The sequence below is a fragment of the Pleurodeles waltl genome, chromosome 5 (genome assembly GCF_031143425.1).
Source record: "Pleurodeles waltl isolate 20211129_DDA chromosome 5, aPleWal1.hap1.20221129, whole genome shotgun sequence".
Classification (NCBI taxonomy): domain Eukaryota; kingdom Metazoa; phylum Chordata; class Amphibia; order Caudata; family Salamandridae; genus Pleurodeles; species Pleurodeles waltl.
Genome location: NC_090444.1, coordinates 1,861,583,682 through 1,861,610,623, shown reverse-complemented (window position 1 = coordinate 1,861,610,623; position 26,942 = coordinate 1,861,583,682). Strand labels below are relative to the sequence as shown.

At 47.0% G+C, this 26,942-nt stretch overlaps 1 protein-coding gene across 1 annotated transcript in view; it reads right to left on the bottom strand.

The window, feature by feature from the left end:
• Positions 1–26,942, bottom strand: part of TCTE1 (t-complex-associated-testis-expressed 1) — a 171,032-nt gene that overhangs the window by 74,776 nt on the left and 69,314 nt on the right. The window contains exon 3 of the mRNA XM_069236383.1: positions 20,142–20,713. Coding sequence (XP_069092484.1) covers positions 20,142–20,713 — 572 coding nt within the window. The remainder of the gene's footprint in view (positions 1–20,141; positions 20,714–26,942) is intronic.

Sequence of the window (26,942 nt, the reverse complement as noted above, 5' to 3'; positions counted from 1 at the left end):
GGGCAGAGTCCGCCTTTGATCCAAAAAGTTTATCCCCATCAAAGGGAAGATCCATCAGGGCTGACTGAACATCGGATGAAAACCCTGAAGAACGAAGCCAGGCCTGTCTCCTTGTAGCAACAGTAGTGCCCATAGCTCTGGCCACAGAATCCGTTGTGTCCAGCCCTGACTGGATTACTTGGGTCGCCGCAGCCTGAGCATCAGAAACAAGGTTCAACACCTCCTGAGGCACTTCCGAATGAGACAACTTGATCTCCTCCATAAGGGCGTAGATGTATCTGCCCAAAATGCATGTGGCATTGGTGGACTTGAGAGCCATACTACAAGATGAAAATGCCTTCTTGGAAGACTGGTCCACCTTTTTAGAGTCCCTGTCCGAAGGCACACCCGGAAAAGAACCTGGAGCAGTGCGAGATGAACATGAAGCTTGTACAACCAGGCTTTCCAGAGTCGGGTGCCTCGACAAAAAGCTTGGATCCGCAGGAGCCACACGATACCTGCGCGCCACTGTCCTATTAACAGCCGTAGATGAAACTGGCTTTTTCCAGATCTCTAGAATCGGATCCAGGAGAGCCTCATTAAATGGCAGAAGTGGCTCTGCAACTGCTGAAGCCGTATGTAGCACCTCTGTTAATATGTTGGGTTTTGATTCAGCCACTGGAAGAGGAAGGTCCAAAAAGTCAGCTGCTTTCCTTAAAACAAAGTGAAAAGAAGCAGCCTCCTCTGTATATTCTCCAGGAGATGTTAAGTCCCACTCTGGAGAAGTGTCTAAGCCCCTTGCCGTGTCTAAACCCTGGAGATCTCCAAGAGGTTCTTCAATCTCACCCTCCTCCAAGGCCTGCCTTCGATATTCCTGTTCATCAAGGAGGCGAAGAGCTAGCCTCCTTGAATGAAGCCTCGCCTCGATCCTTGGAGTCGACAGGGCGTCCGCCGACGTCGATGCCTGATGCCGATCCTCTGATCCATCCGACGCCGGATCCATCGGCGCCGTGGTCTTCTTCGGCGCCGACCGAGGTAAAGGATGTGCAGGTGAAGAACTCTCCGGCGCCGGAACAGCAGATCTCATCGGAGTCGCAGGTTGTGTAGGCGACGCCAAGGGAACCGGCGCCGAACCAGCACCTCCCATAGGAAGGAAGGGCATGAAAGGTGCCGGACATAAAGGAGCCGGAGCACCCATATTAAAGGCCAATGGCCCCGGAGGACCAGCCGGTCCACCACCTGGAGCCATCTGCTGAAAAATGGCAAACATTGCATTTAGAAATGGGGAACTATCAGCACCTGGAGCCGGGAAAGCCAGATACTGCGGAGCCTGAGCTCGAGGTGATAACGGCGCCGGCCCCGGCGTCTCTGAAGCAGGTGAGAACTCCTGTTCCTGCTGAGGTATGACCTCGAAGACAGATGGTGGAGTCGTAGGTGAAGTCGGTGATAAGGGAGGCGTCTGCGGCTGAGGAGTGATGGTGGGACTAACCTCCCATGTCTTTCGGCGCCGAACCGAAGGCGACCCCGAGCGTGAACGCTCTCTACTCACCCGGGGCAGAGATTCACGACGGTGCCGGGAGTCACGGTGACGCCGGTGAGACTTAGGCGACGATGACCTGCACCGATGCCGCTTCTCCTTCTTTTTGGACTTTGCCAAAAACAGCTTCCCCTCCCGTTCCTTCAACGCCTTAGGATTCATGCGTTGACAGGAATCACATTTCTCCACGTCATGGTCGGAGCTCAGACACCACAAGCAATCCACATGTGGGTCTGTCACCGACATCTTGCCACCGCACTCCCTACAGGGTTTAAAACCCGACTTTCGCTGAGACATCTCGAAAAAAGAAATTGTAACTGTAACTACGCAGAGTAGAAACAGTTGCTCCCTCGAAGAATAACCGTCGCTTGAAGGAACGGAAAAAAGGGAACCGACGTCAGCACGCCGGCGAGGACCTTTTATTGCCAGTATGACGTCAGACGGCGTTGCGTGGGCAATTGTGACGTCCTCGTTGACGTGCAGAAGCTAGGAAGAAAATTTCCGTCGGAAGCTGGCGCATGGGGAAAATTCAATGAGTGAGGAATCCACAGGTAGCTAGTGTATCCACCAGAAAAGGCGTTACAGAAGGTAAGTAACTCGTTCTTTTTGGCTATTTGGGGCAGTTTGCTCTTAGGCCCTCATAACTTTTTGTCCACATAAGCTACCCACGCCAAATTTGCGTCCTTTTTTCCCAACATCCTATGGATTCTAGAGGTACCCAGAGTTTGTGGGTTCCCATGAAGGAGACCAAGAAATTTGCCAAAATACAGCGAAAATGTTTTTGTTTTTTTTTAAAAAGGGCTGCAGAAGATGGCTTGTTGTTTTTTTCCTGAAAATGGCATCAACAAAGGGTTTGTGGTGCTAAAATCACAATCTTCCCAGCTTTCAGGGACAGGCAAAAAAAGGCCCGGCACCTGAGGAGCAAAGGCCTGGCACCGAAGGGGTTAAAGAGGATTTTAAATTACAATTAATCAGATCCAAACATGACTTTTCTACTAACTCTCAATCAAAAGTTAACACATATTAAATGTATTAAGCTAACCCAATGTAATCCTCTGGCATATGTACGCCTCACAAAAGTGAAAAACAAAGTTTGGAGTTGTTCAATACCAGGACAAGTAAAACTTAAAAGTACATGTCCAGCCTTCTAATTACAAAATACTCTGCCCTCTGGGAAGTACAGAGCTTACCTTAGGGGTGGTGTTTTTTATAAAAAGGGTGTTTTAGACTTGGCAAGGGGGTCATTTTGCCAAGTCAAATTTGCGGGTTAAAACTGCTTACAGGCAGCAGTGGCGGACCTGAGACATGTTATAGGAGGCTACTTAAGTGGGTACCACATTATGTGCTGCAGGCCTACTAGTAGCATTTAATTTATCTGTCATGGGTATATGGTATGAAGCTTTACTAGGGACTTATAAGTAAATTAAATAAGTTAATGAGTTGTAAGCTAATTTTACCATGTTTTAGGGAGTAAGTGCAAGCATTTTAGCACTGGTTAGCAGTGGAAAAGTGCACTGTATCATAAGCCCAACAAAAATAAATTCAGCAAAAAAATAGGAGGGGTGAAGGCAAAGAGTTTGGGGGTGACCCCGTAGAGAGGGCCTAGTCCAACAATGCCCAAGCATCCTATATCCCTTGAATCAAAACCAGTCACTGATGTCTATAGCAGTTCTCCCATAGAGCCCAGAACTGGCCTGGAGACTGCTTGACTGCAAGCGAACTGTCCTGTCAAGCCTCATTGTCCACTGTGATTCACTTCCTGCCAGAGTTGGTTGCCCAAAGTTGGCTGGAGTACTTGTTCACAACTCTACAAAAGCTTTCAAAGGTTTTCGGAGTAACCGCTGCCGCTGGAGTTGCCACTGCTTGTTTTGAGATTTGCTTATCATTTTATATCTTCAGCACCCTCAAGTGGAACTTGTTCATTTTGATGTCTAAAGATTCATTAAAATAAGAGCTATTTTTATGAACTTGATGTTGGATTTTCTTTTTGTCATGTTTCTCTGCTTTTCAGGTGTTTTGATACTTATACAGCCTTAGCACTTGTTCCTTTGACAAAGCCTAACTGCTCGAAGCCACAGCTACCCAGAGTTCAGCTAAGGATTTTCAAATGAGCCCGCCTGGACCCAAGACAGGTTGAGAGTTTATTTAATTCCAAGGTCCTGCAATCCCACCATGTAATCAGCCGCTTCCTCACAGGATGTGTGTAAAGCCTTGTGAGTGATACAAGTAATCTCGTAGGGTGCTCTTACTTCTATGTTAGTTGATTCTTGGTAATACAAGGGACTATGCAAATGTCTTCAGATCTTTCTGGTTTGTAAAGTCAAGTACGAAGGCAAAATAAGGACAGATTCAGTTTTAAAGGGCTATGTTTAGGGGCTGATCTTCAAGTGGTGTGAAGTCATCTATCTTTCAACCATTCAGCCCTGCTGAGTTTTCCAGGTCCATGTGTGATGTGTTGCTCCAGGCCAGGTTTTTTACTTTAAATTCTGTGCCTTGTATTCTTGTTTATTCCATTATAAAACAGGACTAAAAGCCCCAGAATTTAAAGAAAAAACTGGACTGGAGCAGCACATCACATATGGGCTTGGGAAACTCAGAAGCTATGAGTATTTGTAAAACTTTACTTGGGAGGCAGAGGTGTAGCTTGGTTAGTAAGACTGGGGGGGGTAGACTTATCAGATTCAGAAATTCCAACAATCAAGCTGGCATATAAGTTAAAAAACATTATTCAACCAGCAGGTTGCATGAGAGTGGCCTAAGGGGCAGTTTAAAAGGGGGAGGAGTACTATGTGAGAGAAAACACAATATTTTGTAAAACAACCAATACTTTTCAGGACTTTCAAAACACAGGAGGAGAAAGTGTGTGTATGTTTTTGTCAGTGTGTATATAAAAACTCTTGGTAAAATCCGAAAACACCTCATCATACCCGACGGAAAGCACCTGTTCCCAACTATTTATCAGAAGATACATTTATTAATGTAATACCCCAAACACCCTCTTCTCAAAGCCACACCCCTGATTTGAGACGAGGTATTAAGATAGAGCTGTGTATCGTCAGCATACTTACAACTGACCATCTATGAGTTACCGAGTAAAACTTCAATTTCATATAAAAAGATTGAAAAGTTGAAAAGTTGTGGGGGCCAGTATTGCACCTTGCAGGCCCCTCTGTCACGGCAACCAAACTGGAAAAGCAAAGTTCAGCCTGCTGTAACCACTTAGTCAAATAAGAGATAAACTAGTTGAGGACTACTCCCTTATGTTCTTTGAGAGTTTTAATGAGGGAAGTGTGGGTCAGTGTGCCACAAGCTACCACAAAGGACAAGAAGACAAGAAGTGCATTGTCAACTACTTGGAGAAGTCTGCTTCAGTGCTCAGGTCCTTTCTGAAACACAATTGAAGCTCCTCAAAAACAGCACCACCTGCAATATGTTGTGGAAGTTGCACTGTAACTTAACTCACAATAAATTTAGCAAGCAAGGGTAGATTCAAAACAGGGTGAGAACTGTTAACATCATCTGCATTTGTAGAAGGTTTATTCAGTAAAGGAGAGACTTGGCACTCAAGGGACACTCCTTGTGCAAGGGAGAGGCTCACTAATGTGGTTCAGTGTGGCAAGAGATGGAACAACAGGCCTTTGGTTTTATTCAATGGAACCGGTTCAATTAAATGGTTTGAGGGTTTCACTTTCATAAGAATTTTTTGTAATACATTCTTCCAAAATTACATCAAAACAAAACCAATTCACTTTGAATTTACAGAGGAGATTCAAGTTCTGTGAATCAGGCGGGTGGAGCGATGAAAGACCAATGTATCTGACTTTCTGAAACAAATTCTTCAGATTTGGCAGAAGGATGTTCACCTCTGAAGGAGGGAAGAGGATTAGTGCCAGTTTAAAGTTCTTTTCAATGATTATCTGCAGTGTTAACGAGAGATTTGATATGGGTGGCCTTTACATTGAAGATTTTTCTCTGACACAGTCTTCAGGCTGCTGTGAGAATGTCTAGATTGAAAGCAGGGGGGAGTGGGATTGTTCCATTTATTCTTTAAAGAGGAGTTAAAGTATTGAGTAGTTTAGACATTCATTCATTAAATCTGGCAGTCGAAATATTGATCTCATTTGGACTGATATCAATCAGTCAATCAGGATTTATAATTCGAGGCTAATCTCCTGAAAGGTTATCCCTCTGCCAGCGAAGCCCGAAGGTTTATTCGAACAGCCAGGTCTTAAGTGAGGGGATGGTCCGTAGGTGTGTGTGGAGGCTGTTCCAGGTTTTTGTTGCAACGTGAGAGAAGGAGCGTCCTCCACTTCTCCAGGAATTCATGTGATTGCCCTATCAGAATTCTCCCACCCTCTATATGTAGAGGTGAGGTCCCGCATCCTAAAATCTGTCAGGTAGGCACAGTGGCCCACTGTGATCTTTTGGTTCCACCCAATTCACCTCAGAGCTGATCTCCAAGACAGGGGGAATGTTCTAGTTACTTTGGGGAGCGCCTGAGGAAGGAGGAAACCATTCAGCATTCCCATGACATTATTCTGTCGCTTGAGGGCCACTGCAAGAAGGAAGGCTGGGACCTGAAGACCTTCCCCCAAACAGCCACTCATTCAGCAACAGGATTTACAATGCTCAGTAGTAAAGACGCAAGTCATTAATGCCATCCCACCTTCAAAACACAATTGTGTGCATTTGTCAAAGGTGATGAAGGGACCGTGCCTTGGTTATAAGCGTTCGGAACAATGACTGTGGAACTGTTAATATTGGACTAGTCGATGTCGATGCACACAATGATACATTCATATAAACGAACGAAGTCGCATCACCATTATTAGATTCCCCTGTTGTAAATGCGCCATCAACCCCGGCACGAAGATATGGGGTCAGGCAGGCTCCAAGACCTAGGCATGAGGTTACTGACTGACAGGTCACAGGTGGGGTGGTGTGTAGCCAACAGACAAGGGCAAACAGGAAGCTTAGATCAAATCCCACAGATAAGCGCAGCAACACCACAATGGTCCTAGGAGATTGGCCCCAATAAAACACACATGGCCAAAGCGGTGCGTGCATTCCCAAAAAGACCATAACGTTAGATGCCACATGTAGTTAGGAACACATATCCAATCAGAACACAGCAACACGCAGCGACCACGCACCGCTCAGGCCAGACATCTGGATACGTGCTCACTGGCCCACATTGTGTCAATGCAAGGTTGAGGCCCACCTGCATTCACTATCTCGTATTATATTTATGAACCAGTGACAACTGTTCACCTTCTTCACCTCAAGAGAAATGTTGTTAGTGTTTTATATACCCTAAGAAATGTATAAAGCACCACTCCGACCGATTGTATATTGAGAGACACTCCTGAGACGCCGGTTCTGCAACTACTCTCCCGGCCGTAAAGTTTAATTAAACCAACTGTACCTGTTTTGCAAAGCGCCTCTTGTCTTCTTTTTTTTAAAGATAAATTCACATTCAAGCAACAGAACGGAGAGGGTAGGTTCGCAATACAAATAAAAACTATGGCAAAGGGTAGAGATTTCAATATGCTTAATCCTTCTGGTCCCAAACTGTACACCCAAAGTCTTTTTTCCTTTTTTGAGGTGAATGTATTAACGTAGGATTCGAAAGCTCCACACCGCTGCTCCCAATTGAGAGGGGGAGTACCTGGAATGTGAAGAAACAGAGGTGGCGCTGCTTTTTTCTCCATCACTGTTGATCAAAAAGTACTTGCGATGGTGGTTGCATCCCACTAAGTAAAGTACATGTGCTCTTCTAGAGAAACAAAGTTAATCCTAAAAATGTAAATGACATTAAACAATCTTTCCATAAGTTTAACTATCATTGACTATGTAAGAAGAGAATAATGGCACAAAACAACTGACACTGCAAACAAATCAAAAGAGTTCTTTGCATTCCTTAAAGTTCTAACTCAGCTACCAAGCTAAACCCCACTGATCTTTTCCAAGATGGCCTCTATCCCATTGGAGGCCCTGAAACTGGATTGTTAGTCAACCCACAGCTGCTGGGACTTCACCTGTGTTTGCTGTCAATTCGTAACATCCCTTTCGGAGATGTTGCTAGAGTATGAGAGGTAACTGGAGCTATGGTTACAGATGTAGAGATGCTCTGGACAGGCTTCTGCTTGAGGAAGGCATTCAGGATCTTAGTGTTTTCCGGCAGTTAAGAGGTGATGCGTCTCCTGATAAATGATACTGCCATAAATCTACTAGTGACTTCAAAGCTTTGATTTTACCTATCGCAGGATAACTTATGCTTGGCTTCAGGGTTCAAATGTATTAAGAAAGGTATTGATGCAAGCAGACCGAAGGGATAAAAAGGAGACTGTTTCCACCTTAGTCTGGATTGCATATTGGATTACTATGATATTACTGTCAAAGTAGGATTAGAAGCCTTCATAATATTAGCAGCTAGCTCATGGAACATTCTTGACGGAAGGTTGTTATATCATAGAACGAAAAGTATAGACCCGCTTGCCTCCCATTTGTTCGCTTATGTAGAGGCCTTTCTTGGCCATCAACACTGATCTGTAATTTCTTCTTATTCATCACATAATACAATGATGTTTATCCTGGAGTGTTGTGTTCCCTTTTACAGTGACATTCAAGAGTTCAAGCACAACTCTTCCATTTTGCTAGTTGGATACTACACCACTTGCTGTGCACCTTGGAAAATAGCTGACTCTCTTTAGTCTCGGAAGTACTGTAACATAAGGCTGCGTGCCTGCACTTGGAGAACATTTCCCGTGCTTATATAGGGCTGCCTCTGATGTTTAGTGGGAAGAAGTGTCTAACATGAATATACAAAATAATTTCTACAAATATTGAACATAAAACTTTATTTTTACTATTTTGTTTAGTTAAATAAAAACTGTTGTACTTCTCCCTATATGGACACTTGACAGTTGGTATTGAGATCTCCCTATAGTGAAGTACATGGAAAATTTACAAAGTTTATTAAACTTTATTATAAATTAGTACAACATTTTATGTTAAATAGTAAAGTATATTATTTTATACATTTATTTTATATGTAGAACAACATAAAATGTTACAGCACTACTATCTTAATTTTGAATTAAGTCTTCAATTATTTAAATTCATTAAATTAAATATAAATTATTTTTCTTAAGATTAAAGTAAAAAAAAATCCCATTCAAAGTAAAACATTTTTTTTTTTATTATGCCTTAATAGGTATTAAAAGTGTTGCACAGCATTAAAAATAATTATATTTTGATGGGTAATGTCACATTAAATTACCAGTTAAAAAGGTTGTTAAAATAATGTTTAATATTTAGATATAACATTAAATGATGTTTGTTTATATTTGTAAACTATTTTAATTAAACATTATTTCCTCTTGCTGTGAAATTAATCTGCAGTGGATGGGCAGTCCGAGCTCTTACAATCAGTCACGCTGCTCTTCCAAGACAAGTCATAGGGCCTCATCATGCGTCTTGGGGGGCACCTGACAGCCGGACTCGTGGATGGTGGCGGGCATTGCCAATGCAGTGGACCGAGCACCATATTAAGACCAGGGCGGTCAGGCTACGGTGGGACTGCCAGCTCCGCCGGGATGGCGGTTGCAGAGGTCCTAATCTGCCAGGGAAGCGGTGCAAGCAGCGCTGCCCTGGGGATTATGACCTCGGTAGCACCGCCGTGAAAAGGCTAGCAGAGAACGGGGGTATGGGGCCCCCTAGCCAGCACCAATGCAATGTTCACTGTCTACTTTGCAAACAGTGGACATCGCGAGGGTGCTGGTGTACCCTGCAGGCTGCAGGATTTCCGCTGGCTCGATTACGAGCCAGAGACTGCTGTAGGAGGAAACCCAGGTTTATGCCCGCTGACCCAGCGGGAAACTCCTAATGGGCCTGGGGGGGAGGTAGCCACTATGACGGCAACCCCCCATCGGAAGTTCAGCAGATGGCCTAAACCGTCCGCCGAGCTCGTAATAAGGCCCATAATATTTTTTCACTAGCCCTGTCTCTTAAAATGGGCCACTCTTATTTGTTATAATGTTTTCTTACTAGCTCTGGCTCTTGCTGCAAACTGGGTCCACAGTGGATGGGCACTCTAAGCCCCTACAATTGGAAATCATGCACTTCCAAGACATATCATACCATTTTCTCAACAGCCCTGTGTAGGAAAGTACCATCTTGCCAGGCATGGTACCCCCATTTTCAGTGTATGTATGTTTATTTTTGCCTATGTGTCACTGGGACCCTGCTAGGCAGGACCCCAGTGCTCATAATGTATGCCCTGTATGTGTTCCCTGTGTGGTGCCTAACTGTATCACTGAGGCTCTGCTAACCAGAACCTCAGTGTTTATGCTCTCTCTGCTTTTAAAGTTGTCACTGTAGGCTAGTGACTAATTTTACCAATTCTCATTGGCACACTGGAACACCCTTATAATTCCCTTGTATATGGTACCTAGGTACCCAGGGTATTGGGGTTCCAGGAGATCCCTATGGGCTGCAGCATTTCTTTTGCCACCCATATGGAGCTCAGACAATTCTTACACAGGACTGCCACTGCAGCCTGAGTGAAATAACGTCCACGTCTTGGGGCACAATGGACAGCTCTGAGTGGCCAGTGCCAGCAGGTGACGTCAGAGACCCCCTCTGATAGGTGCTTACCTTTCTCAGTAGCCAATTCTCCTTTTTGGGCTATTTAGGGTCTCTCCTTTGTGCTATTCCTCAGATAACGAAGTCAAGAGATCACCAGAGTTCCTCTGCAGTTCCCTCTTCGACTTCTGCCAAGGATCGACCGATGACTGCTCCAGGACACCTGCAAAACCGCAACAAAGTAGCAAGACGACTACCAGCAACATTGTAGCGCCTCATCCTGCCGGCTTTCTCGACTGTTTCCTGGTGGTGCATGCTCTGAGGGCTGTCTGCCTTCACCCTGCACTGGAAGCCAAGAAGAAATCTCCCGTGGGTCAACAGAATCTTCCCCCTGCTAACACAGACACCAAACTTCTGCATCACCGGTCCTCTGGGTCCCCTCTCATCCTGACGAGCGTGGTCCCTGGAACACAGGAGCTGGGTCCAAGTGTCTCCCACAGTCCAGTGGCCCTTCAGTCCAAGTTTGGTGGAGGTAAGTCCTTGCCTCCCCAGGCCAGACAGTAATCCTGTGTACTGCGTGATCTGCAGCTGTGCTTCTGTGCACTTTTCCAAGGATTCCTTTGTGCACAGCCTAGCCTGGGTCCCCAGCACTCTGTCCTGCATTGCCCAACTCGCTGAGTTGGACTCCAACGTCGTGGGACCCTCCTTTGTGACTCTGAGTCGACCGCTGTTCTCAGATCTTCTAAGTGCCTGTTCCGGTACTTCTGAGGGTACTGCCTGCTTCTGTGGGGGCTCTCTGAGTTGCAGAGTGCCGCCTCTGTCTCCTCCTCCAAGGAGCGACATCCAGGTCCTTCCTGGTCCCCAGCAGCACCCAAAAGCCTCAACCGCGACTCTTGTAGCTAGCAAGGCTTGTTTGTGGCCTTTTTTGGAGTGGAAACAACTCTGCATCCTCCAGCACGCCGTGGGACATCTTCTGACCAAAGAAGAAGGTCCTGGCACCTTCTGTTGTTGCAGAATCTTCAGCTTCTTCCACCCGGAGGCAGCCCTTTTGCACCTTCATCTGGGGTTTAGTGGGCTCCTGCCCCCCCCCGGACACTTGCGTGACTCTTGGACTTGGTCCCCTTCCTTTACAGGTCCTCAGGTACAGGAATCCGTCTTCAGTGTTTTGCTGGCAGTTGTTGTTCTTGCAGAATCCCCTATACTGTCTTTCTGGGGTAGTAGGGTAACTTTATTCCTACTTTTCAGGGTCTTGGGGTTGGGTATCTTGGACACCCTCAGTGTTTTCCAACAGTCCCAGCGACCCTCTACAACCTACCATAGGCCTGGGGTCCATTCGTGATTCGTATTCCACTTTTGGAGTATACGGTTTGTGTTGCCCCTAGGCCTATTTCTACCTATTGCATTCTATTGTGATTCTACATTGGTTGCACTACTTTTCTTACTGTTACTTACCTGATTTCGGTTTGTGTACATATAATTTGTGTATATTACTTACCTCCTAAGTGAGCGTATTCTCTGAGATACTTTTGGCATATTGTCACTAAAATAAAGTACCTTTATGTTTAGTAACTCTGAGTATTGTGTTTCTTATGATGTAGTGCTATATGGTATAAGTGGTATAGTAGGAGCTTTGCATGTCTCCTAGTTCAGCCTAAGCTGCTCTGCTATAGCTACCTCTATCAGCCTAAGCTGCTAGAAGTACGAGTTACTTACCTTCGGTAACGACTTTTCTGGTGGATACATTAGCTACCTGTGGATTCCTCACCTAATGAATTCTCCCATGGCGCCAGCATTCAACGGAAATCTTCTTCCTAGTCTCTGCACGTCGACGAGGACGTCACTCTAGCCCACGTGACGCCGTCTGACGTCATACAGGCAATAAGAGGTCCTCGACGACATGCCGACGTCAGTACCAATCATTTTTTACGTGCATGAGAACAACCAGGCAATGCAATGAAAGAGCAAGGCAACATCCCATAACATTGTAAAATACACAACATTGCATGAATAGCTGTAAATCTTTTATATATATATATAACTCTCTCTTTTTTTAAAAATATATATACACATCAAGTATATACACAAAGATATATACATATATAAATATATTATACACAACATCTATTGCACCCTCGAAGACCAAGAGGAGCGCACTCAAGGATTACTTGGTAAGACCAGAAAGGCAACGGGGAGGCGGGTGGGACCGTGAGGAATCCACAGGTAGCTAATGTATCCACCAGAAAAGTCGTTACCGAAGGTAAGTAACTCGTTCTTCTGATGGATACAACTACCTGTGGATTCCTCACCTAATGAATAGAGTCCCAAAGCAGTACCACGCCTGGTGGTGGGTGCCTAAATGGTCAAACCAAGAAATCCTGCAGCACTGACCGTGCAAAATGGCCGTCCCTTCTAACCTCAGAATCCAAACAGTAATGTTTTGCAAAAGTGTGAAGGGACGACCAAGTTGCGGCCTTGCAGATGTCGACCACAGGAACACCTCTGGCCAAGGCCGAAGTGGCCGACTTAGCTCTGGTGGAATGAGCTCTAATGCCCTCAGGAGGATCCTTCTTTGCCAAAGAGTAACAGATTTTAATGCAAAGAACAACCTACCTTGATAGTGTTCTCTTGTGGACTGCCTTTCCTCTCCTCTTGCCCACGTATCCAATAAACAGCTGATCCACCAGCCTGAAATCCTTTGCTCTATCAATAAAGAAGCTCAACGCCCTCTTTGGGTCCAGACGGTGCAGTCTTTCTTCCTCTTTGGAAGTATGAGGCGGAGGATAGAACGTGGACAAAGTAATTGCCTGAGCCAAATGGAAAGGTGAAACAACCTTCGGGAGGAAAGCAGCCTTGGGCCTCAACACCACCTTATCCCCATAAAAAGTTGTATAAGGGGGCTTTACTGATAAGGCCTGCAACTCACTCACTCTCCTTGCTGATGTTATAGCTATCAGGAAGACTGTTTTTAAAAAACAAATACCTTAAGGGGCAAGAATGCATAGGTTCAAAAGGGGACCCCATAAGGAAAGTCAGGACCAAGGACAAATCCCATTGCGGCATAACGAATGGTTTTGGAGGATATTTATTTAGAAGACCTTTCAAGAATCTGATAACAATAGGGGATTTAAATAAAGATGGTTGGTCTGGAAGACATATGAAGGCTGACAAGGCCGATAAATAACCCTTAATGGTAGCCACTGCACAACCTTTCTGCGCTAGAGACAGAGCAAAAGACAAAACGTCCGATAGATGAGCATGTAAGGGATCAATCTGCCTCTCTCCACACCACGCAACAAATTTAGACCATCTATTAGCGTAGATAGATTAAGTGGAGTGTCGCCTGGCCGCTAATATAACATCCACTACCTCAGGCGGGAGAGAGAAAGAACTCAGGTTGCCCCGTTCAATCTCCAGGCATGTAGGTGCAGACTCTGGAGGTTGGGGTGTAAAACCTGCCCCTGCAACAGCGAGAGGAGGTCTGCCCTGAGAGGGAGACGGAGCGGAGGGCACATTGAGAGTTGGAGAAGGTCGGAGTACCATACCCTCCTTGGCCAATCCGGAGCTATTAGGATGACTAGAGCCCGGTCCTGGCGAATCTTCCTCAATACTCGAGGAATCAAGGGTATGGGAGGAAACGCGTAAAGCAACTGGCCGCACCAGGTTATTTGAAACGCGTCCCCCAACGCTCCCTGCATCGGATACTGGAGGCTGCAGAATAACGGACAATGCGCGTTCTCTCGAGTGGCAAACAGATCTACCCGAGGAAACCCCCACCTCTGGAAGATTAAACGGACTTGATCTGGATGGAGACGCCACTCGTGGTCTGCCGAGAATTGGCGACTGAGACTGTCCGCACGCACGTTTAAGACTCCGGCCAGATGGTTTGCTATCAAGCAAATCTGATGGTCCTTTGCCCAGGACCATAGTCGAAGAGCTTCTCTGCAGAGAAGGTACGACCCCACTCCTCCCTGCTTGTTTATGTACCACATCGTGGTAGTATTGTCCGTTAGGACCTGTACCGACTGACCACGAAGGGAAGGGAGGAAGGCCTTGAGAGCCAGACGTACAGCCCGTAACTCTAACAGATTGATGTGAAACATCTGTTCCTCTGGAGACCAAAGGCCTTTGATCTTCAGATCCCCCAGATGAGCTCCCCACCCTAGAGTGGAAGCATCCGTTATGACTGTGGCCACTGGTGGCGACTGCTCGAACGGCTTTCCTTGTGAAAGATTGTTGCTTGCAATCCACCACTTCAAATCCACAGCAGCATCTCTGGAGATCTTGACAGTACTCTCTAGATCCCCTTTGTGTTGAGACCACTGCCTTCGGAGGCACCACTGAAGAGCCCTCATGTGCCAGCGAGCATGCGTGACCAACAGAATGCAGGAGGCAAACAGACCGAGCAGACGAAGGACCTTGAGGACTGGAACTACCGCTCCATTTTGAAACATTGGAACCAAATCCTGAATATCTTGAATCCGCTGAGGCGGAGGAAAGGCCCGACCCAATGTTGTATCCAGTACTGCCCCTATGAACAGGAGGCGCTGAGAGGGCTCTAGGTGAGATTTGGGCTCGTTCACCGAAAAACCCAGGTCGAACAACAACTGGGTTGTTGACTGCAGATGATGCGACACAAGCTCCGGGGACTTGGCTTTGATCAACCAGTCGTCCAAGTAAGGGAATACTGCTATCCCCTTCCTTCTGAGTTCTGCCGCAACCACCGACATCACCTTCGTGAAGACTCGAGGTGCTGAAGTAAGACCGAACAGAAGGACCGCAAACTGATAGTGCTGCGATCCCACCACAAACCGGAGATACTTCCTGTGTGACTTGAGTATCGGGATATGAAAGTAAGCATCCTGCAAGTCGACAGACACCATCCAGTCTTCCTTGTTCAACGCCAAAAGCACCTGTGCTAGGGTCAGCATCTTGAACTTTTCCTGCTTGAGGAACCAATTCAAGATCCTCAGGTCCAGGATTGGTCTCAAACGACCATCCTTCTTGGGAATCAGGAAATACCTTGAGTAACATCCTCAACCCCTTTCCTGCTCTGGGACCAACTCCACCGCGCCCTTTGAAAGGAGGGCTTGTACCTCCTGTTCTAGCAACAGGAGGTGTTCTTCTGAACAATAAGAAGGGCGGGGCGGGATGAGGGGCGGGAACTCCCGAAAGGGAAGGGTGTAGCCTTTTCCCACAATACTGAGAACCCAAGTGTCCGTTGTAACAGTCTTCCATTTGTTGAGAAAATGCTGTAATCTTCCCCCTACAGGAGAGGAGTGAGTGGGAAATGGTGGAAGCCTAAGGCTGCTTCCCCTGCTGCACCCCGCCAGAGGATGAGGAAGAGGCAGAGTGCTGCTGAGAGGCTCCTCTGGTGCGGACCCTACCTCTCCCTCTAAAAGATCTATAGGGATGGGAAGAGGCAGGTTGCTGATATCTTCCCCGAAAGGAAGAGGAGGAAGAGCCACGCCCAAATCCACGAAACCTCCTGAAAAATCTGGAAGAGGCCGTGGAAGAAGGAGCTTGGAGCCCTAACGACTTAGCCGTGGCCCTGCTCTCCTTAAAACGTTCCAAGGCCGAATCAGCCTTGGCTCCAAACAGTTTGTCCCCATCAAACAGGAGTGCCTCCTTGCCACCACAGTTGTGCCCATTGCTCTGGCCACCGAGTCGGTCGTATCCAGTCCAGTCTGGATAATCTGGGTCGCAGCAGCCTGGGCATTTGAAACAACATCCAAAAGACCCTGGGGAAGCTCTGTAAATGATGAGGAAATGTCATCCATCAGAGCATGAATATACCTCCCCAGGATACAGGTTGCGTTGGTGGCCTTCAACGCCAGACTGCAGGACGAAAAAATCTTCTTGGACTGCGCCTCCAGTTTCTTTGAATCTCTGTCCCCAGGCACCGTCGGGAAAGAACCAGGCGCTGACTTGGATGAACAGGAGGCCTGCACCACCAAGCTCTCCGGCGTAGGGTGCCTGGACAGAAAACTAAAAGGGTCAGTTGGAGCCGCCCGATACCTCCTGGCCACGGCTCTGTGAACTGCTGGGGAAGATGCCGGCCTCTTCCACACCTCTAACACCGGATCCAGCAGAGCGTCATTAAATGGCAAAAGAGGCTCCGCCGCAGCTGAGGCCGGATGTAGCACCTCTGTTAGAAGGTTTTGTTTTGCCTCCACCACCGGCAAAGGCAGGTCCAAAAAACTAGCTGCCTTCCGTACCACTGCGTGAAAGGAAGCAGCCTCCTCAGTATATTCTCCCGGGGACGAAAGATCCCACTCAGGGGAAGTGTCCAGCCCACTGGCCGACTCCAGACCACGCAGCCCATCACCCGAGTCCTCTAGCTCTCCTTCCTCCAGGGCTCGTTGGTACTCCTGCTCCTCTAATACACGTAGAGCACGTCTCCTCGAATGAAGCCGTTGCTCAATACGCGGAGTCGACAATGCCTCCGCCGAAGTCGAAGATCGGCGCCGATCTTCAGAAGCCACCGACGCCGCGTCCGGCGCCACAGGTAACTTCGGCGCCGACGAAAGAGCAGTCTACACAGATGGACCCACCGGAGTCACAGGCCGAAATCCCGACGTCGACGGGATGGAAATCCCCGGGGCCAATCCCTCTGAAGCCACCGGAGCGGCCACCGGCGCCGACACCGGCGCCGAGCCCACGTTCCCAAAAGGAAGAAAGGGCATAAAGGGTGCCGGCCGAAGAGGCGCAGGATCACCCAAAGAAAAGGCCAAAGGCCCAGCCGGAGCACCCCCTGGAGCCATCTGTTGGAAGATGGCATACATCGCATTCAAGAATGCGGAACTGTCGGCTCCAGGGGTGGGAAAAGCCGGATACTGGGGTGCCTGTCTCGGAGGCGACCCCGACGCCGGCCTCGACGTCTGCGACGCCGGAGAAAACACCTGAGGCTCCAATACCTCAATCACCCACGCCTGTCCAGGTGAAGTCGGAGACGCCGGGGAGGGCAACGGCGTCGAAGGATGCGGCGTAACCGTGGGACTGATCTCCCATGTCCTTCGGCGCCGATCCGAAGACCTGGAACGAGTCTCCTTGCTTGAATGACGCCGAGATTCTCTACGGCGCCGGGAGTCTCGATGACGCCGATGTCTTGGCGAAGAAGACTTCTTGCGATGCTTTTCTTTTTTCGATTTCGCCATAAACAGCTTCGCCTCACGTTCCTTGAGGGCCTTTGGATTCATGTGCTGGCATGAATCACAAGTCGAGACGTCGTGGTCGGAGCTCAAACACCAAAGGCAGTCGGAATGAGGATCCGTCACTGACATCTTGCCTCCACACTCACGACAAGGCTTGAATCCAGACTTTCTCTGCGACATTATTACCACAGCGAAAGACTACGCAGCAAAAATACACTGTAACCACAAAAGTAACAGTTGCTCCCTCGAAGATAACCGTTTCGAATGCACGGAAAAAGGGAACTGACGTCGGCACGTCGTCGAGGACCTCTTATTGCCTGTATGACGTCAGACGGCGTTGCGTGGGCTAGAGTGACGTCCTCGTCGACGTGCAGAGACTAGGAAGAAGATTTCCGTTGAATGCTGGCGCCATGGGAGAATTCATTAGGTGAGGAATCCACAGGTAGTTGTATCCATCAGAAACACCGCTGTTCTACTAATAAGGGATAACTGGACCTGGCACAAGGTGTAAGTACCACAAGGTACCCACTATAAGCCAGGACAGCCTCCTACACCCTGGCTCTTGCTGGAAATGGGATCCACAGTTGATGGGCAGTCCATGCCCTTAAAATCAGCCTGGACGTCCTAGATGCATCATCATATTTTCTCACTTGCCCTGACTGTTGATTTAAAGAGGGCCCACACAGGATGGTCAGTCCACGCCCTTACAACCACCCTGCACTTTCAAGACTTATCATAACGTTTTCTCACTAGATTTGACTCTTGTGGAAACGGGGTAACCACCTAATCCGACCCCCTTCTCCACCAGTGGTTTCATGGTGGTACCACCACCATGAAAAGTCTAGCAGAGAACGGGGGGACAGCACTACCCATGCACTTGGCAAGGCCAGCTTTGCAGAGAGTGAACATTGCGAGGGTGCTGGTGCACACTGCAGGCTACAGCATTGCCACCTGGTCGATTACCAGCCAGAGACAATGATGTGGCCTGTTTTCCGCTAGGCTAGTGGGTGGAAACTCATGTTTCCACCCGTCGACCTAGCAGGGAACTATTAACATCAGCGGGGAGGTGGCGATCACCCTGTTGGGAGTTTGGCAAATGGGCTTTTCCTTCCGCCAAACTCATAATATAGCCCAAAATCCCTTATTTTCAAATACGTCTGAATTTTTATTAAGGGTACTGAAATACTGAGACTGTTTAAAGTACGTCTTCGTATTACACACTAAATAAAAGGGTAAACATAATTATTGTTCATTTATGTTAATTTAATGTACTGCACTTAAATATAATAAAATATAATTAAAATAATTAAATTCATAAGGCATTATTAGGAATATTACAGTGGGCATAGGAATGGAATTAAAAAAAGGGTTAGGTTAAGAGTACCATATTTTATAGAAAACAGTTAAACATGCTTAAAACCAATATAGCTAATTATATAAACAATAAAAAGAACACTTAGCATCAGGAGATTAGGGTATTTGTCAGCGATACCAATACAGTTAAGGTAAGCATTCCCTGTTTTTAAAAAATCTAATTAAATTAATTTCAAGCAATGCAATTATTAAAATTGAATATTAACCAATGAATAGGGTCAGCGATAGGGTTTCCAGTATGATTGTTGCAAGAGAACTATTTTTTATAAAATATATTTGAGACAGCATTTGGGTTATGGAAAGGATTCCTTAAATTTTTTATTTATGTTAAGTTACGAAAATACTGCTTACATATTTGAATGGGGATTCAGACCATGTATATATTAATTTGAAATTATTCAAATACATTATATTTAATAGGTTTCAGTTAGCAATACAGCTATGGTAAGTGTGTATTATTTTTTATTTAAAGTGGATTAGAATAAATGTAATTCATTCTAAAAAGATGAAGATTCCGGTTCAGATATAAAGTCTAAATGGTTAAATTAAAATTAAATATAGTTTAAAGAAGTTACAGCAGATGCAGTAAAAATGTTGAGCTAATGGTAGTCGTGGTAATGCCAGAAGAAATGTACTGGATCTGCACAGGTGCACAATGCACTGGCTTTTATGTGTTTACATAAAGGGCATCTCTGAGGCTATTCTAGTGGTTTGTGGGGGCATTCAGGACCCACTGTCCAATACCGGGCAAATGCCTGAAATACAATAAATGCAAACCTTTACTGCTGCATCTAGCACGATCTGTTTAAAGTGATGAATAGCAGCTAGTAATCTACTGCTAGTAACTGCTCACATGTTCCACATTTTCATGGGTGAATTTACCTCACTGGTAATTACAGTGAGCTCTTGGGGTATTACCAGGAGCCTGGGGAGCAGTACATTGATCCCCAGAACCTGGTTGTCTGACATTGTTAGCACTAAGTTAGAGTTTAAGTGACTTCTAAATTATCTATACTTGTGCATAGCCCAAGGAGTCTCTCTACTGAGGAAATGTGTCAGGGAAACTGAGAAACCTTATGTATGTAAACAGTGTTGTAAGTGGGAGTGAACAATGCTCGATAGGGTGACTGAATGTTATCTCATCCAATGCAATTTTTGTAACATGAGCAACTCAGTCTAAGAAGCGAAAGCTATGAAGACACATCTATAAATAAGAATATCTGGCATTATTAAAGTTGGCACATTATTTTGCAAGATTCTGCAAATAAAGGGCCAGATTTAGAATTCCGCGGACGGGTTACTCTGTCACAACGATGATGGATATCCCGTCAGCCGAAATCTAAATCCTATTAAATCCTATGAGATTTAGAATTCTGAGGATGGAGTATCCATCACTATTGTGATGGAATAACCCGTCCGCTGCATTCTAAATCAGGCTCAAAGTCACTAATAAAATATGATTTAAAAAACCTATGAAGTAGCAAAAATAAGGGCATGCACTCATTATAAATTACCTTCAAAGATTTGCACATTTTGAGTGCTCTGGCCAGTGAGGAACAATCCCGAGAGGTAAACTCAAAGAGGTTCCATTCGAAGTTCATGCCACAGCCCCTGACTCCATAGACCAGATGCAGCTCTTCGAGGAATGAGAGAGAGCTGGTGATAGTTCCAAAATCAAAGTGGTCGATGGAGGGAATGTCAATGGCAATATCGCTCTCTGACTCGGACAGGTCATCGTCAACGTCCTTCTTGAGGTTAATTTTCACCGGTGGCAAGAGCTGCCGGATGTCCAGCTTCCTGACGTGGTCCTTGCAGAGCGGAATGGCCTCGAGAATAATACCAAGATCAGTCACTTCCGGAATGAAGTGCTCAATGAGGTTCTCCAGGTAGCGCTCGAAGAATAGTCTCTTCCAGCTACCCCCATACTGGGAGACGTCGCAGATCTCCCACTGCTTCAAGCAGCATCTCTTCCAGTAGCCCTCATCACTGATGAGGTTGGCTGTCACTTTTAGGGGCACGGTGGTGGGTAGTTTCTCAAGCACCTTCACTTTATGCTTAGGCAGGAGTTCATCCAAGATGGGTTTGTCTGTGGACAGAGGAGATGCATTAAAGCTGCAAATTACATCAATAAAATAGTAAGCAATATTAGTGGCGTAACAAAGTAGAACCCGCAGTGCAGACGGGGCCTGAGTTCCAGGGGGCCCCCTCGGGACAGTACCCTGGCCTGAAAGGTGCTTATTGAGTCTAGAGGGGGGCTCCATGGACTTTGCGGGGGGGGGCATGATGTTTTGTTACACCACTGAGCAATATGGTATAAAAAGTGTGATCAAAGTTGCCCACCATGTGATAGTTGGGCAGTTTCCATAATTTCAAACAAATCCATGCTGGGCAGAATAAACTCCTGTGTGGTCTTTTTGTTATTAAAAAACCTTTTGATTCTGTTTTTAACTAAAGTAATGCTTATTTAACAGTCAAATGTAAATTAGACCAAATGTAAAAAAGGTACCCTTAACATTGGCATACTACTGGATGGAAACTGAGTTGATATAAATTCTTGTGGCATCTCTTTGTTCTCCTACAATGTCCATTTAATCAAAGAAATCCACTAATTATTCATGGGTACCAAAATACTAAGGGTTCTCATACACCTGAAATTCCTTATGCTTCGGGACTGAGGGATCAATTCCAAATTGTGTAAGAAGACAAAAAGTTCTGCCTGGGGGCTTACTTCGATTCCTGCTTCCAAGCAGAAGAATCAATTGGCATGTCTTCCATCCCAAATGTGTGAACGCTAAACAGTTTGGAGTACAGCACTCACACAAAGAGCTGTAGGAAGGGGAACATCACATGCCTCTGTATCCCCAGCTTGGTTTCTGACACGGATGATGTGTATGGCACCCACGCCAGCTCCATTTACCTTTGTTTTTTAGAGCTAAAACATGCATGGCAGAAGGCGAGTTTTTGAGCCACTGACTCTAAAAGTCAATCGACTAGAAATGAGAAGAAAAAATATCACAGCATCACTTGGGCAGTGTTGGACAGTAGCTGCACAATCAAAATGCAATTTTCATTCCCATAGATTGGTGTCACACAGTACTGCTTGTAGTTCCTTTCTGACCCTTTAATGTCTTTCCCTTTTCTGCAGCTTCTTGAGTAACCTGCAGTCACACTACTGATGTGGAGAAACCTTTTGACATGGGAAAGAAAGACCACAACAGTCATAGGGCTTCCCAAAGAATCTGCACAACTCTGGTACACACTGTATGTAGACTCTCTTTATCACTCGTCCTTTTCAGGAGGGGTCCTCTTCACACCTCAGCTATGAGCATCTGCTGTTGGTAACTAACCAACTTCAAGGGTCAGGAGGCTGTCCAACCTATGTGGTCTATGTCAGAGTGGCTCAGTACAGAGGGTTTACTTCCATCATGACAAAAGATAAGGAAGCATCCACCTTTTGAGGACTATGTTACTGCAACTTGGTAGAGTGAAGTTGCCTAAATCAGCCTCCAAGGAGAGGAGGCAGTCCATCTTCAGAGGTCTATATCAGAGAGGCCTGGTCGAAACAACTGACCCTAATCAGCACAATAGGTCAGGAAGAGTTCCACTTTCACAGATGTACATCAATGCTGCACAGTAGAGAGAAATTACTTTAAGTAGAAGCACCCACCTTCAGAGACCTATGTCAGGGTGACTTGGTAGAAAGAATTAACTCTAATCAGGCTCTGAATTCATGAAGCGGCCTGCCTTCAGAAATCTATGTCAGTGTGGCTCAGTATAGAGTAATGACTCTATTTAATAGAGACTTCTAGCCACAGATACTTTACCACAGAATATTCCCAAGGTGTCAAGACTGGATCGGGAGAATCTTGGGCAGTACCCCTGCATGCCAGTGGGTGGCACTGAATGGCTCTGTGTTGGCGTCATCCACGACGGAAGTGACAAGTGTGGTGCCTACTGAGGTGCAAAAACAGCATGCTGACTTCTGTTTCTTTCATTCTGTGCCAACAGCACAGATCTGGAAGAGCTACTACAATAATCTTTTGACTGCTTTTTTGACATTTTGTCATCTTCTAACGAGCATTCTCCTCTCAGTGTTCCTAGGGATGCTCCCGTAAGAACCTGTGAGTTTTAAACCATGTGTTGCCTGCCACAGACAAATGTCTGTGAAGGACCCTAACCTGGTTTGCTTCTGGTGCATGGAGCTGAACCCTGACTCCATGGTCTGCCCCGACTGCGGCAGTATGAATATGAAAACAATTGGGGAACGGGCGATGAAGGTCCAAGTGAATTGACATCGGGCGACTCAGCACCACACCAGATCCGGTTGTGTGGAAGGTTCTGGGCTCACTCTCAAAATCTTTCTTGTCAGCCACCCTTGCTGTAAAAGTCATTGTCAGTTAAGTTCCACAAACACAAGAAGGACAAGAAGTCAAAGCATTCTTCGAGTTCACTGTACTGGTCCAAGTCAATGGACGAAGCACCCAAATTCTAGGCCCCTCCCATTGCACCTGCAGATCCCGAGCCTGCTCCTCATCTCCCTGAATTTACCGGAGCTTGCTTGACCTCTGCCCAACGTAAAGAGTTTTATGAGGCCATGCACCGCATATTTGGGTGACCAGACCCCTCTAGGTTCGTGAGATGTCCTGACTCGGTGATCATTACAGTGTTTCACCCTCAGTCCTGGAATTTAGTGAGGCTGATTCTGAGACTGTTGGGTCTGATGGTCTCCTGCATCCTGTAGGTGAAGTACGCTTGTTGCCATATGTAGTCTCTAAAGTCCCAGTAGGGCACAACATGAGGGGAATCACTTCGACCTGGTCCAGTCCAGACTTCAAGACTATAAAAGACCTGCAGTGGTGGGTAACAGACCGTGAATAGGTCAACTGCAAATGCGTCTCCCTTATGCATGCAGAGCTCACAGTGGTGACTGATGCATCACTTCTGGGCTGGGACGCCCATCTGGAAGAGGCGGAAATTAGAGGCCTCTGGTCTCCAGCGGGACTCATCTCCAAAATCAACCTTCTGGAGCCCAGGGAGATTCGCTTGGCATTGAAAGGGAGGGTGCTCCAGGTGTTCACGGACAACACTACTACCATGTGGTAATGTAACAAGCAGGGCAGAGTGGACTTATGGATCCTGTGCCAGGAGGTTCTGCACCTCTGAACATGGCTAGAAAGTCAGGGCATTTTCCTGGCCATGCTCGTTGGTGGAATCTCTAAACATCAGGGTGGATGGCCATTTCACACAGGCTGCAATGGCAGTCCTGTAGAAGCCTTTGCATGTGCTCCCTATGGGTGGCACCAGTAATGCTGCAGCCCATAGGGATCCCCTGGAGCCCCAATGCCCTGGGTACCTAAGTACCATATACTAGGGACTTATAAGGGGGCACCAATATGCCAATTTGGGATTAAATTCTGGGTTACCAGTATGTAGTGACAGGTTTGAGAGGAGAGAGAGCACAACCTCTGGGGTCCTGGTTAGCAGGACTCCAGTGACACAGTCAAACACACTGACATCAGGCAGAAATTGGGGGTAACATGCCAAAAAGAGGATACTTTCCTACAGGCCTCCAATAAGAAAAACTAGGCCTAATGTTGGGACAAGTTTGTGTCTTGGTGCACTGAGCAACACACTGACCCACTTTCTCCACCCCTGTCTGAAGTGTTGTTGTTTGTTTTCTTCTTAGCCCATTTAAGTCTTGCTTGGGCACATTTAAGTGCTTGCTTTCTGCCATCTCCTTTTTTTTCCTTTTTTTTTTGCAGTTGTCGGACTCTAGGAGGGCAGTGTCCTTCTATATAGACTGTACCAATGAACATATATAGCATGAACCAAGGAATATATAGACCGTATCAAATACATCAGGTGGACAACCAACTCTTTATAGGGTTCACTGGATTGAAAAAGGAAAAGCAGTGCAGAAAACCATCTCCAGGTGTATAATATTCTGTATTAAGATGCGCAACGCATTGGCCAGAGCGCAATCCCCCGAGGGCTTGTGGGCTCACTCCACCCAAGGCAAGACTGCGTCTACTGCGCTAGCTCGTTGTAGGAAAGTACCATCTTGCCTGGCATGTTACTCCCATATTTCACTGTATATATGTTGTTTTAGTCTATGTGTCACTGGGACCCTGCCAGGCAGGGCCCCAGTGCTCATAAGTGTGCCCTGTATGTGTTCCCTGTGTGATGACTAACTGTCTCACTGAGGCTCTGCTAACCAGAACCTCAGAGGTTATGCTCTCTCTGCTTTCCAAATTGTCACTAACAGGCTAGTGACCAATTTCACCAATTCACATTGGCATATTGGAACACCCTTATAATTCGCTAGTATATGGTACTGAGGTACCCAGGGTATTGGGGTTCCAGGAGATCCCTATGGGCTGCAGCATTTCTTTTGCCACCCATAGGTAGATCTGACAATTCTTACACAGGCCTGCCGGTGCAGCCTGAGTGAAATAACGTCCACGTTATTTCACAGCCATTTACCACTGCACTTAAGTAACTTATAAGTCACCTATATGTCTAACCTTCACCTGGTGAAGGTTGGGTGCAAAGTTACTTAGTGTGTGGGCACCCTGCCAAACTGCCTTTCTGGGGTCTCCACTGCAGCTGCTGCTGCTGCCAACCTCTCAGACAGGTTTCTGCCCTCCTGGGGTCCAGGCAGCCCTGGCCCAGGAAGGCAGAACAAATGATTTCCTCTGAGAGAGGGTGTGATACCCTCTCCCTTTGGAAATAGGTGTGATGGCTGGGAGGAGTAGCCTCCCCCAGCCTCTGGAAATGCTTTGATGGGCACAGATGCTGCCCATCTCTGCATAAGCCAGTCTACACCGGTTTAGGGATCCCTCAGCCCTGCTCTGGCACGAAACTGGACAAAGAAAAGGGGAGTGACCACTCCCCTGACCTGCACCTCCCAGGGGAGGTGCCCAGAGCTCCTCCAGTGTGCCCCAGACCTCTGCCATCTTGGAAACAGAGGTGTTGCTGGCACACTGGACGACTCTGAGTGGCCAGTGCCAGCAGGTGACATCAGAGACTCCTTCTGATAGGCTCTTACCTCTCTTACTAGCCTATCCTCCTTCCTAGGTAGCCAAACCTCCTTTTCTGGCTATTTAGGGTCTCTGCTTTGGGGAATTCTTCAGATACCGAATGCAAGAGCTCACCAGAGTTCCTCTGCATCTCCCTCTTCACCTTCTGCCAAAGGATCGACCGCTGACTGCCCAGGACGCCTGCAAAACCGCAACAAAGTAGCAAAGACGACTACTGAAACCTTGTATCGCTTCATCCTGCCGGCTTGCTCGCCTGTTTGCAGGTGGTGTATGCTCTGGGGGTAGCCTGCCTCCTTCTTGCACCAGGAGCTCTGAAGAAATCTCCTGTGGGTCGACGGAATCTTCCCCCTGCAACCGCAGGCAACAAAAGACTGCATCACCGGTCCTCTGGGTCCCCTCTCAGCACAACAGGCGTGGTCCCTGGAACTCAGCAACTAGGTCCAAGTAACTCCCACAGTCCAGTGACTCTTCAGTCCAAGTTTGGTGGAGGTAAGTCCTTGCCTCTCCACGCTAGACTGCATTGCTGGGTACCGCGTGATTTGCAGCTGCTCCGGCTCCTTTGCACTCTTCCACGATTTCCTTTGTGCACAGCCAAGCCTGGGTCCCCGACACTCTAACCTGCAGTGCACAACCTTCTGAGTTGTCCTCCGGCGTCGTGGGACTCCCTTTTCCGACTTCAGGTGGACCCCGGTTCACTCCTCTTCCAAGTACCTGATCTGGTACTTCTGCGGGTGCTGCCTGCTTCTGTGAGGGCTCCCTGACTTGCTGGGCGGCCCCTCTGTCTCCTCATCCAAGTGGCGACATCCTGGTCCCTCCTGGGCCACAGCAGCATCCAAAAACCCTAACCGCGACCCTTGCAGCTAGCAAGGCTTGTTTGCGGTCTTTCTGCATGGGAACACCTCTGCAAGCTTCTTCACGACGTGGGACATCCATCCTCCAAAGGGGAAGTTCCTAGTCCTCTTCGTTCTTGCAAAACACCAAGCTTCTTCCACCCGGTGGCAGCTTCCTTGCACCCTCAGCTGGCATTTCTTGGGCTCCTGCCCACTCTCGACACTGTCGCGACTCTTGGACTTGGTCCCCTTGTCTTACAGGTACTCAGGTCCAGAAATCCACTTTGGTTGCATTGCTGGTGTTGGTTTTCCTTGCAGAATCCCCCTATCACGACTTCTGTGCTCTCTGGGGGTTGTAGGTGCACTTTACAACTACCTTACAGGGTCTTGGGGTGGGCCATTTTTCTAACCCTCACTGTTTTCTTACAGTCCCAGCGGCCCTCTA